The sequence below is a fragment of the Fistularia commersonii genome, chromosome 27, assembly GCF_037954325.1.
Source record: "Fistularia commersonii isolate RoL2024-O1a breed Wild chromosome 27, RoL_Fcom_v1.0, whole genome shotgun sequence".
Lineage (NCBI taxonomy): Eukaryota > Metazoa > Chordata > Actinopteri > Syngnathiformes > Fistulariidae > Fistularia > Fistularia commersonii.
In genome coordinates this window covers 8,344,163-8,357,584 of record NC_141310.1, presented here as the reverse complement: position 1 = coordinate 8,357,584, position 13,422 = coordinate 8,344,163, and the positions used below count along the sequence as shown (strand labels likewise).

The following is a 13,422-nucleotide window of genomic DNA, read 5'->3' as shown; positions in this document are numbered from 1 at the left end:
TGTGATTTTGTTAAAAAGCCATAGTAGCTCCATTTATTTAATGGGTCTCCTGTATATATTTTACAAAAACTTGATTTACAGAAATTATCCACGACTGAACCATTCTTGCTTTAGGCACAAAAATACAGGAAAGCTCAGTTGGAAAAGGTGTTTTAGTTTTGACAAAGTAATGGTTATAAAAGATGACCCATGAACAGGGAAATACAGAATGTCACAGATATTAAGTTGTTAAATAATTAAGTCAAAGTGAAAATGAAAACATTTCTCTCTTTACATTTTGACTGATCAGAAAGGAAACCCTTTTTTTTTTTTTTTTTTTTTTTTTTATTGACAGCGCCACCAAAGACTTTGAGCAATGATGTACCACACAAGATCACAACACTTCAGCTTGTAGTGGAAGTTTATATGCTGGTCTTTGGAAAAAGGTGGAGGAAAACGTGAATGCCCCCTAGAAGCCTTCTTGCAATGGAATCACATTTAACGTAGACTCCATGTTCTCGAAAAGCTGAGTGGCCTAGAAGAGCTGTTTTTATTCTTTGCTAAGTTCAACGTGTTTATGGAAGCATAAGGGTTGTATAATGTAATTAGTTATCTTTAGTGTTACATCCCTATGATGCCAAGCACATCCAGATTTTCCAGAATTTTTGATTGAAATTTTTTTCTCTCGTCTTTTTTTTTTTTTTTATTTGTTGTAACTACCCCCAGGTTGGGTCCTAACCCTTGAACCAAACCACGATTATTTATATATATATAGTGGTCAGATTTTTTTGTAATTCAGATAATAAACCTCATAAGCATAAGATAATGTAACCAGATCAATGATGATGCTCCCCTTAATTACGAAATGTAATACTTCTAGTTCTGCATCTCAAAAGTATGAGAAAAGAAATATTTTCATGCGCACTTCCAGATTGTTCAATAACAAATTGAAAACTGTATGCTATGGGTAATATTACACACTACATACAGCACAACCCAAGTGGGTCAGAACACTTTGTTTGCAGCATTATAAACATTCATGATTGACAGAAAGGCTGAAAAATACAAAGTGACATTCTCTTACTCAAAGGTAAGAAATAAACAGTGTCATATTGCCAACACGTTTCACAGTTCAAACTCATAAAATTATAAACACAAAAATACATCAGACAAGTTTTGCCAACCAGAATGTGGTTGAAATCCCACTGCATCCCCATGAACAAAAGCAAAATAAATGAGAAAAGAATATGGTAAAAATGTGAACAAGGACGAAAACTGCTTTATCTTTCAGTGATAGCTTCTAAATCCTCTCATAAGACTTGAAACCTTTGAGTGCAACACAGGATCATTTTGACAACAATCTGATCACAGCTTATCTCTACTAAAGCTGGTACTTGCAAAGTGTGGCACAAGAATAAAGGGCACCTTGCATTTCTTGATATTTAACCATCTATCTATACAATACTTCAGGTAATTCGACCCAATTCACTGACAGAGGAAATTCAAAATCATCTCACCTTAATCTGGCAGCCTAAACGAAGTCCAAAGGCCATGATTGCAAAGCTTTTAAATTGCTTTGTTTTGAATATGTAATGAGCAGTGACTGTAAACTAAATAAGGGAAGATTTATATAGCTCTGTCATGCCTTCTGGGATAATAATGTGGTCAACTCTGGCTGAGGTCTATGTATCAGGGTGCAAAGTCCTGTTGCATGCGTCTTTCTGCAGCTGCTGCCATGGTTCTACGTCTAAGAACTGATGAGTCAAAATCTGGCACACTGTCCTCTTCTAGTCCAGGCAAATCTTCATCCTGTTCATCTGGACTCCTGTTCAGGTATCTCCTACAAATGAACCATTAACAAAAAAAAATGAGATATTATCATCTTGATAAGAATGAACAGATAAAATGTTCACCAAAAGTGACTGCAGGACAATCATATTTCAAAATGCTTGCTTTGAAAGCAATGCACCCACCTTCTCGCTTGCTGGATCATCTCCTCTTTCCTCTGCTTTAGCATCTTCTGTCTCTCCTCAGCAGACTTCGAGAAGCGACCACCTCTAACCTCCATGTTGTCAACTTCATTGATGGCCTCTTCATTTGCTCCACTGGCTCCTGCCTGCTCATCTGGTGAAGGGGTTCCCTGTAACTGTGCTCGCTCTATAGCCTGTAGTAGGAAAACACATCCAAAGAGTAAGTTTGAGTCTAGTGAAGCCACCCACATAAAATGCTTTAGAAAAAGAAAGAGATCATGGCAAAATGGCAGAGGTTTAATTTCTTTTCAACAAGGACCAAAAACAGTAATGCATTATTATTATTATTATCATTATTATTATTATTATTATTATTATTATTATTAAGTGTTAAAAAAAAAGATGTCACACCTGTGTAGGGAAGGGCACCTGAATACGGCCCTCAAGTATATTGTCTGTTGTCACCTCCACAGACCGTGTCAACTGAAGGTCTTGCATCACCAGGTAGGTAGGCACCTGAGGGAACATCTCCTGGATTTGATGGGCCTGAACACACAAATGTTCATCAGAATCAGTGAGACCATTAGTCAGGCCTTTTTTGTCAAAACATACAGTATTAGTTGATAACATTAAATAAAAGTAATAAAAATGTAATTTTTTATTGTAGAAAAATACAATGCTTATTATCAATAATGCAAAGAGGCAAATGCCTCCTGAACAAAGTAAGTGGGATCCATAATGATCAAAAACAAAACCATTAATCTGAAAAAATGAACACTGGCTAATTGTTGACTATGCAATTGTTTAGAAAAAATGTAAGACAATATCTACTGCTAAATTCACCTTCTTTACCATCTGACACAAACAAATAAATGTTTTTCAGCCATAAACAAACTCACCATTGCCATGAGCTGGGAATTGTTGGCCTGTGCAATTCCTAAGATGTTGGTCGTATGCATTACCTCCACAGAGAAACTGGGCAGCCAGCTGGCAATGCGGGATCCTGGGTGAAAGGAAACGTTGGTATAACTATTAAATCAGACATTTCGCTGTCAAAAATTAATTCATTAGTAGGTCTATCCCAGCGTTTCGGTTTGACGGACTAACCATCAAAGTGGAAGAAGTGGTTGTGATTGATGTTTAGCCTTGTGTCTGCAGCAGCTCCAACAGGACCAATATTGTCCTCCAAGCCTCTACCCTGTTGCTGGCCTCTTGCGTGGCCCCCATCCCCAATAATATTCAAGGATGTCCGACATGTAGGACATGAAGTGTCCTGCTCTAGCCATGACCGCAAACAAGAGCTGGAAATAAACAATAAGTCATACATACCGTAAGTCACAAATCTTACAACTTTTCATAGAATAAAACTGAACTTGGCACGATATCTTTGATGCACTAAATTTTAATAGGCATGGAAATTGCTATTTTTATTCCCAATTTGTGTCTTCATTTCAGTGTCTTGGACTTTAAGATGGGGCAAATCAAAAAGGAAATAAATAAATAGAAATTATTTTACTTGTGAAAGAGGTGACCACAGGGGAGTTTACGTGCTGTCAACATTGTATCCCAGCAGATAGCACAATCGTCATCATTTGCTGCCAACTCTTCAGCAGTTGCAACGGAAAATCTGGAAGAAAAAAGCCCAATCGTCATTTATAGATGACATAGAGAGACACATTTCCATTATCAATCACCAACAGACAAACACATTGAAGGTTATATAATAAAATTATAAGAGTAATTTATCTATGTCTCATGGAATTATATACTATATGTTATACTGACATTATTTATCTTGAATATATTCTGTGCTTTCCTAACAAGAGCAGTCAAAATATGTTATAACCTGGCCTCCATATTGTTGATGACACGAAGGTAGTTCTTGTGCCTTCGGATGCGACGCTGGACCTCATGAAAGAGGTATCGAAGCTGCATGAATATTACCAAGCTTGCCATGGACAACCAGATGTTGCCAAAAAGCTGATGGCACCAGGCATATCAAAAAGAAAAGAAGAGAGTTAAGTGGGGAGGGAGAGTATGTATAGGCTTAACTGCCATGACATCACATGCCTTTGTGTGACAATTTTTCATTTACCAGCATATGGATATGATGCACAAGGTCCAGAAAGAGCATAGCCAGTTCCATGATAAAGTCTGTATAGTAGACATAGGTGCCCTTACTCTCCCAAGTCCCTGGATGGTTCAGATCCCATAGATGGATGGAGTATCTGCAAATTATGTACAAATGATAATTAAACATTTGGATAGGCTGTGTGGCCCATGTCTTTGATCAGTATTGTCAATTAAGACAAGAAGTACAAAACAGAGTAAACAGTATCAACAACAATGACAATTTTCTTGTTGATGATCAACAAGAAAAGATCAAGTTCTAGATCTGCCGCCACATAAGCAACATATTTTTTACAATCTACTTCCTTGTTTTTTTTTCCCCGATTGTGTAATAGCCACAATATTAGTACACAACATTATGCAAAATTGTTGCATAACACTGTTTTGTTTTAAGTGATGTTATCCTTAGTTTGTTTTTTGTTCATTCTGGGTTGATTGTATTTAATTGTGTTGTATTAAGGATTGTTCTCTTTTCTGGCTAATTCTTTTGAGGCTATACAACATTGTGTGAAAGGGTAGAACAAACTCTGGTTTTCAGAGGGACACAAAAGACACAATGCCTATTGGGTTGTGAAAGAGAAAAATAAAGAACAGGTAAGCAGATCAGTGAGATTACCCCGCAAAATAACTTTGGATTTTACCTACTTAATATTTAAAATTTAAATGTGATGGATAGCAAAAAACAAAATCAGGCATGTCACAGTATGCCATCCCTTTGAACTGTGAAACTATGAACATAGATATTGTTGAAAAGTTCTATTCTAAAAAACATTCTAAATCTAGCAGGGTGGTGCCTTGAGCACACAAAATTATTTTGAAAAATATCAAGCTGTAGGATACTATTAGAAAGAGTAAAATAAAAATAACCGCTTATTCAGAGCTTCCCATTAAAAGGTAGGAAATTAGTATATTTGCCTAAGTTGACCACAGTCATGCTTGGGTACAGGATAAAACAGGCAGATGCCGAAGAGGGCACATTAATCTTGCTTCAATTTGCACAATAGATCAGTTCACAGTTTTTCATAACTTATTTTAATAACCCTGGTTGTGCCATAAAACTAATTTTCATAATTTTTCAAACATGTGAATATACCATTTACCTTAGGTACAAGTGAGAACCCATGCTTTTATCAGTTTTACTCCAGCATGGATTTTCAACCCTTCTCTGTGGTACAACGTAGCCCCTTTCATCCATCCTTCCATTGTCTACCATTTATCCTACTCAGGTCACAGGGGATGCTGGAGACTATCCCAGCTGCCATCGGGCAAGAGGGGGGGTACACCCTGGACTGATCATCAGTCAATCGAGCCACGTATACAGTCAGACAACCATTCACTCTCTCATTTGGAGAACATGCACAATTCCACAGAGAAAGGTCCCCTGTTAGAATGGAACCAGGGTCCTTCGTGCTGTGAAGCTGAAGCTTGAGCCACAGTATCATTGTGCCACCAGTAGCCCCTTTCATTGGTGCTTATTACAACAGAGGAAAACAGTGTTACTAAGATTACCCTGTAATGCTAAATCTGCAGAGGTGATATCACTTGCACTGCAGTGGTGTGTGTATGTGCATGCATTAAGGAGGCTTTAAAGCGACTTACCGCATGATGACATGCCCTGTGCGTACAGTCACCAGCAGACACTGAGGACAAAAGAACACAGATGACCAACAGGAATTATTACAGTCCTATTTTCAGAAGGAGTAGGGTAATTTATAAGACAGCGATTGGGAATTTAAAAAAAATAGGAGAATCAGAAACTCAAAAAATGCACATACCCAACTAAAGAGCAACACTCCATATATTTTTATAAAAATGTCTTAAGAACATCCTCACAATATTTTATTGTCTGGCCTTTTAACTGTTTTATTTTTCATATCATACTATAAATTGCTAGCCTTCTTCACTTTTGGTTATTTACCTGAGGTTTTTAGATAATGCTGTAACTGTGAATTTCCTTTTTGGGATGAAGACAGTACCGCCCAAAGATAATACCCCTTGTCAATGACAAGGACTCCTTAAAAGTAATGAGACTTGAATTTTCCCCCAACTAACCTCTAGCTGCAGTGCCAAGTATGCTAGCATTTCAGCTTGGCTTAGTTTAATTTTTTCTACCAGGAGTTGCTCTGCTACTCCTCCCTTTAAATAGACAACCAAAGGTACATCTGCCTTCTAGATTTTTCTTTCATCTGAGGTTTAAGTGACTAAAAGTCACAATCGATCATATGAAAATCTCAAAATGAGCAAATCAGCACCAATCTTCTGTAGACTTCTTTGGAACAAGCTCACACACAAATGCTATAAATATTTTCCACTCAATGTAAAGGATCTACAATTTGTACATGGCCAACTTTCACACATATAAATGTTCTTGGTCCTTCAATAAATGAACAAACAGAAAACAATGTAAAAAACAGCTGCATTCAAGACAACACAAAACAACAGAACCTCTCATTTTCCTTCATAGTAAGCCCATTCTTTTTAACTGAATTTGATAGCTGGGCTTATAATTAATGAAAGTATCATTTATTTGCTGTTGGATTTTTTCTAGAAGTCACTTTCGGTAATTTCGGCTAATGATAATTAGCAGACACAAATACTTGGAAATGGTTAACTAAGCACAGACTAATTTTACAATGAAACATTAAAACTACAAACTTGTACTGATCAATACACTCCTTCACTGCCATGATGGTACAATTGCTAATAAAACTTTCTAGCTTTTGTTTGCAGTTACTGTAACTAGATTTATCATTCAAAAATTCACAAATAAGCTCTTCACTGTACCCACTTTCCTGCCTTGGTCAATGATAAAAAAGTTGCATTTTGGTATGTCACATGAAACACATCAGGCAGATGACAAAATAACCTAACTCTCATAAATACAACATGGTCTGAGTTATATGAAACCTAAGAGTTATAACACAACATTTTGTGGTATATGTGTTAAAATGGAGTTTGTAGCAAACCAGGACATTTTTTCTGTTTAAGGTTTTCTCCAGGTTCTTACCTCTGCTGCCATAAAGGAGAGAGTGTGTAAACCATGGGAAGCTCCCAGTAGACCACAGACCACAGCCAGGCCACAGCAATCCAGCAGCAGGGAGACCAGCAGACAAAGTACCCGCACATGGCTGTTCATGGGAGTGGAGGGGGAGAATGAAAGCTGTAAAGAAAAAAGTATATAATAAGATCATTTTGCCTTCCTTTGCATCTCAATCATCCTATTATGTTTCTATGTTTGGCTTATCTGGTTCAATTGCTAATGTGGGTTTTTGCACACTGATACCTTGCTAATAGGTCAAATATTTTCAGAAAAAAAATATTGCTTAACCTAAGGCTGAATTAATGATGATGGTTGAGTTTTTCTTTAAACTTGTAAGATGTTAGAAGCAGGTATTCGCCAATGTATGGATTCACTGAAGTGGATACTGGTTAAAACATTGCCAACAAAGATATAGGCACAAATGTTTAGAGTATGGTGTCCTGACAATCGTGCCAAATGTGTAATAAATTTGATTAATTTAATGTTTGTCTCAAGCTAATCAAATCAAATCAGAAGATCCAAATTCTGTAAACATCTATGAGGTTTTAACCTAGATTTACAGAAACAAGAGAATGTTTCTAGGTCAAACTTGATTTTGCAATTCTTATCTGGACTTGATCATGATTTTAAAAGGTATAAATAAAAGCTTGGAATGACAGAAATAAACAGTTATAAAGGTAACCTACATGGTTTTTACACCATAACAGAAAAAGACGACCTAGTGTTCCGATAACATATGATATTTTGTTTTCCTCCAGCCACACACTATCTGATACAGGAAAATGCCAGAACGGGGCACTATTAATAGAACTCAATAGAATAGTCAGTCTCAGACCATTGAGGGACACACAGACAGCTTTTAAATCATCCATATGAAAATATTTGTTCAGGTTTATTCATTAAGGTTCCTTATATCAGGAACCTTAATGATCTTAAACTTAACTTTTAGCAATAACATCAAGCAGGGCAGCCGCAGGATATTGGCCTATTCCTATCATACTGACTATAAAGCTCAGAGGGGGACAGGTTGCATAAAAGGTCATTAAACTCAACTGTGTCTCCAAGCGAAAATACTTAACTTTTAAATTTTGTTCAGTGTAGTAATTGTTTGTATAAGGTAAGACTGGTGATTAGATAAGCCAGAAATGACACTGTATTGTTTTAACTGACACTTGAGATTCACTTTAGAAACAGTTACTTGTGTCAAGAATCCATACCACATATATATCAAAATGGCATTCACTCCAAGGTTCCCATGACAGTTGCTGTCAATTGATCACATTCATTTTGAAGAAAATGGTATGGGTTTGGGCAAGTCAAAGAGGCAAGGATAAGTTACATAGATATTTTGATATTTAATTTTATAATATCAATAATATTGATATGAGATATAACATCATATTAAACCAGATTATTTAATATTTTACCCCTTTTTTCTGATCATCACTGGTTAATCTTATACCCTTTGGAAATGCTTTTCTTAAGACATTTTTACATGGGACTTCTTTTTATTTTGTCATTCTTAAAAAAGCCAAAGTGTATCTGATGAAAAGATTGTTTGAAACTTCGTAGTTGATTCACTGAGTTTGACACCTTTAAAACAATAAGTCACATTGTTTTGAGGGACTAAAACGATAAAGGTTTGAACAGGATTAACTGAAACAAGAACTTATTCAGTTGTTTCTAAATGTTTGTTTTGATAATTTTTAAGCAAATGACCCTGCCTATAGGTTTAAACTTCTCCCTCTTCTTCAATGTTCTACCCTCATTTTTTATGTGTAGGTACCCTCACTTAGCAGAGAGACAACATTTTCCGCAGATAATCTCTTAAAAAAATTGATTAAAATATTTCTTGAAGGTCAGGCAGTGTTTACAGTCTATGTACATCACTACTGTCCAGTCATTGAATCCCAGGGAAGGAGCTCACAGTGCTTTCAGGAAAAAGAAAACATAATTAAGTAATATATGGTATCCAAAACTTACATATTCAAATCTGTCTTTGCAGAGTTGCACCATAAGGTGAAGATAGACCAGGGCAGCAAACCATAAACACCACATGACCACCTCCTCCACTGTCTGCACATTCAGGACGCCAAAGATGAATATGAACTTGTAGAAGATGAAATTCCAGAACTTATCCTTCAGGTGCTGTGGAGTAAAAACACAATTTTTAATGACACAGCTTACTTCATCAGCCTTCTCCTAACAGGAAAAGGGTTACATTCCTATCATATGCATTTACCATTTAGCTTAATTGTAGATGTTACCCTTAAAAAGAAAACCGATGCATTCAAGGTTAAGACTCACCTGCTTTTCACTGACTCGAAGGGGGCCAAACACCACATACTGAATCGTTTTTGCAATTAACATTAATGAACAACAGAATGTGTTGACTAAGACCTGTGGAGACAAAAAGAAGAACAGGCCATTACTTCTTTAACAACATCACAATTGTACAAGGAAAGTCAATATCCTGTAATGGAAAAAACACTCACCCATACAAAGAGACTGTCAGTGACAAGATACCACAAAACTGTGGTTCCCAATTCTGTATTACTAACATCATTGCTTAGGTGTTTAAGATCCACTTCAGGGGAAGCTTGTGTTTCATCAGTTTCCAAGGCCCCAAACCCTGGATCAGTCACAGTGGTATAGGCGCTAAAGATACTGCCAGCTAGCAAAGCCACACTCAGCGCTGTGTATGTTTGCAGGCTGGGCCAAGGAAACCTCTCCAAAAATAGCAGAGGCATTGCAGTGTATACGGTCCGCTTCTTCACCTGAGAATGTGGTGTTTGTCCTGATCCAATACCTATAGCAAACCCTTTAGAGAGAAATTGAACGTTAGTGTGGTATCTGTATCTAAACTTTGACTAAACTTAACGTTTACATAAGACAGATTGCGCTAAATATAGATGTGGTTTTTAATTCCAACGAGTTAGCCTTGTGACTTATTAAGCACTGAAAAGGCTGCAGCAACAAATTCGATTTTTTATTACTTACATTAACACACCACCTTACCTGAAAATCAACTTTAACCTAACGTACTGGCCTACCTTTACTTTGAGTAAGTTGAGCAAGACCGTCTTAATTAACTATATAACCCTTAAAATCGCATTCATGTTACAGGGAATCTTTAGCCGGGTTTATTGGTAGAAAACTAACAGAATACGTAGAAATTCACAGATCTTGAAAATAAAATGGTCACGCAAGTTGTCGATTGGCGTTCACACCACCTAAATTAACTTGTTTACAATGCTAACGCGACCTAACTCTAGCTTCACAGCTAACAGTAGCTAGGAGCTATTAGGAGGCTATCGGTAGTTAGCAGGAAGCCGACGCCAAAGACAATACGAAACTGCCACTTACTGTTTCCCAGAGTTTCGGATATACAAAAAAAAATCTGACTATCAGTGGGTTTCTGAATTGAATGATCTTCCTCTAGTGCTGCCACAATGAGAAAATGATTAACGACTTCATGTTTATTAAAACGACCATGAAGACAGAACGCTAGGGGAGGCTGTCTTCCGTGCGCATTGTAACAACGTCATCGTAAGCGCTTCAAAGCCGTCGTTGATCACAATTGTTTAGTAAGAGCTATGTAGTCCCGTAAAGTAAAATGTTTATTTTGTGCATATTTATGCACCTCTTAAATAATTTACGCACACATTAAGTTCGGTAAAGCGGTTTTGATTTCCTATAATTTATGTAATAAGAATAAAGTGGGATAACATAAAAAGCCAGATGAATGAAAAATTAAGCTGCTGTGTCAAATACAAAATACTTGTATCATCGAGGTAATGGGGTGTGTGCATGTCACATAATATGAAGAGTATATTCGATCCTTCAAATTAAAGAAAAGTAACTTCCCAAATACAGAATTAAAATGTCATTGTAACTGTATTCCAAGCATGTTCATAACTAAATGCAAGTCAGATAAACGTATGAAACTGCATTTTCAAAAGTAGTGCATAAATACACTTGCTGAAGCTCAGGGTGACATAACTTTCCCTGGCAACATGCAGGACAAAAGCTTTATAAAGTACATTTATGTTTCTGGATTTTGTTTTTTGTGGCAGTGAAGATGGAGCAAAAAGGAAGAGCCAATCAAGAAAAGAATATATTTCAGAGGTATTTCACTGTCTGAGGTTTGATGGCGTGACAACAACAGCTTGTGTGATCCTAGGCATGTCATCTTTAGTGGGGCTCAAGGGAAATTCACGGTGATCTGGGCCATCCTGGGACACATCAAGCAGGGTTTCCACACTTTCATGTTGTGTGACCTGTCATTCCAAATAACTCTGTCTTCATAAATGCATTTCTTACTTAATGTATAGGCGTACGAAAGAATTTTCCCACAAGGCCTCTACACTGACAGTCTACACTGTCTATGCATATATGTTCAATAGCCAGGAAAGTAAGAAGTAAGTGTTGAGAACAGTACTCTCGCAAATGAATGGCATCTGTCTTTTCTTTTTGGATTATCTTCGCTACTGAACAAACCCATTAATGAAACTGGAAATTAGCAATGTCTCCGATGGGGTATACAGTATTTCTGCCACTTGACCAATCATCATGTCTTCTTCTCCTTTCGGCTTTTCCCCTCAGAGGTCGCCACAGCAAATCAACCTTCTCCATCATCATGTAATGCCTGAATACTATGGAATGGTTTTCCACAGATGTTATCATGTAGTCGACACGTTAATTAAACTAGTCTCTCCCCTTAACTGAAATACCTGATTCTTGTTAAGACTGTGATGATTGGATATTGCTGGTTATGGATTTTGCCATAATGTCAACGTGGCTAGCTTGCATCCCAACAACAAACAAAACACCTGAGTGCGATCCAAGTAAGGGTGATGACGATGATAACTATTATTGTTGATTAATTACTTAATTTAATTTGTTTGTCGCCAGGGCTATTGTTTTCATTAGGTCTTGTGAAGCTTTTATTGCATGCCCTCTCTGCAACAAACTTGCCAGGGAGTTTCACCTTGGTCTAGCTGCCTCAGGAAATGGCTACTCACATCGAAAGACTGGGGGATCTGGTAGTGCAATATCAGAACGGCCAGAAGGCGGCAAATGCAAAGCTGGAGATGATCTGTAGTTCTGTGAGTAAAACACAGAAACATTAAAACTGTGCTGATGAGAAGACTACATTTCTACATTTCTTAGCCGATATGATTCAATAAATAAAAATAAAGGTAGCCAGATGAGACATTCCCCTTTTTTTCTGAAAGTAGAACTATTTTGTAACAGCAGTTAGGTGCTGTTAGTTTATGATCAATTCTTAAATGAAATGTAATGGTTAAAAATATATTTACTGCTTCACCTTTTTTAAATTTAAGAGAAGTATTCTTTGCTATTATTTGATTGATTGCCTTTCAAATTAGATAATTGCACAGTGTATTAAAAATGTATGTGTCTTTCAATAAGTGAAGCATTTATTTGACTACGTAGTGTATATGTATAAGAGATAATATGATATTTTTAACCATAATGGAGCCTCAGAAGGCCTGCCATTTTGAACCAGCCCCAAACCCTGATAAATGCTGAGGGTTGCATCAGGAAGGGCATGAAGAGTACAACTTGGGCCAAAATCAAATATGCAAACGGAACCTAGGACTCTCACACTGGATCATCCAAGGCCTGAATTCAACAACTACCATTGGCACAGATAACTTTCATGGTATTGGTAGAAATTGGGCTACTATCGGTCAAAGAAGGAGAGGAGGAGGACATGTTCAGGAGCAGAAACAGAAGAGGAAAGGCAAGACTCTGGGACTGAGAATAGGGACCTTGACTGTTGGGATGATTACAGGAAAAGCTAGTGAGTTGTTTGACATGATACAAAGAAGGAAGGTGAATATGCTGTGTGTCAAGGAGACCAGGTGGGCAGGTAGCTAGGCGAGAAGCTTAGGTGCAGGTTTTATGTTGTACTATCATATTTTTGACAGGAAGAGAAAGTGACTGGGAGTTTTGTTGAAGGAGGAGTTTGATAGGAATGTTCTGCAGGTGAAAAGTGTCAGACTGATTAGGGGTTAGTCTGAACCTAGAAATTGACACAGAGGGTCAGATGGCGGTAGACTTTGCAACAAGGATGGAAATGGCTGCAGTGAATCCTTTTTTTTCCAGAAGCGGCAGGAACATAGGGTAACCTATAAATATTGAGGCAGGAGTACAAAGGGCAACTTAATCTTGTATAAATGATATAATCTGACAGAGATCACTGACTGTAAAGTAGTGGTAGGTGAGAGTGTAGCCAGACAGCATAGGATGGTGGGATGAGCAGCAGGTTCAGGTTAT

General features: G+C 37.3%; 1 protein-coding gene across 2 annotated transcripts; it reads right to left on the bottom strand.

Moving 5' to 3' along the window:
• Positions 1-300: 300 nt before the first annotated feature.
• LOC147217972 (E3 ubiquitin-protein ligase AMFR-like) lies at positions 301-10,657 on the bottom strand. 2 transcript variants are annotated; one of them, XM_086174950.1, is made up of 14 exons: positions 10,486-10,657; positions 9,615-9,940; positions 9,427-9,519; positions 9,103-9,267; positions 7,087-7,239; positions 5,679-5,719; positions 4,045-4,177; positions 3,796-3,929; positions 3,466-3,576; positions 3,057-3,250; positions 2,849-2,952; positions 2,361-2,495; positions 1,953-2,143; positions 301-1,819 (listed from the first exon to the last, which is right to left on the bottom strand). In XM_086174950.1, exons 2-14 carry the CDS (start codon positions 9,867-9,869, stop codon positions 1,669-1,671), a joined length of 1,860 nt encoding a protein of 619 aa, XP_086031076.1. In that variant the 5' UTR covers positions 9,870-9,940; positions 10,486-10,657; the 3' UTR covers positions 301-1,668. The 2 variants fall into 2 exon arrangements, with proteins under 2 accessions (XP_086031076.1, XP_086031075.1); XM_086174949.1 differs by lacking the exon at positions 10,486-10,657 and adding an exon at positions 10,138-10,250.
• Between the last annotated feature and the right edge of the window lie 2,765 nt (positions 10,658-13,422).

Bases quoted from the DNA above. Each gene is read 5' to 3' on its own strand.
- LOC147217972 (XM_086174950.1), bottom strand. From the start codon at position 9,869: ATGCCTCTGCTATTTTTGGAGAGGTTTCCTTGGCCCAGCCTGCAAACA. The intron at 9,268-9,426 runs GTGAGTCTTAAC...TTTACTCCACAG, and splicing joins TTCGAGTCAGTGAAAAGCAG to CACCTGAAGGATAAGTTCTG. The intron at 4,178-5,678 runs GTAAGTCGCTTT...CATAATTTGCAG, and splicing joins ACAGGGCATGTCATCATGCG to ATACTCCATCCATCTATGGG.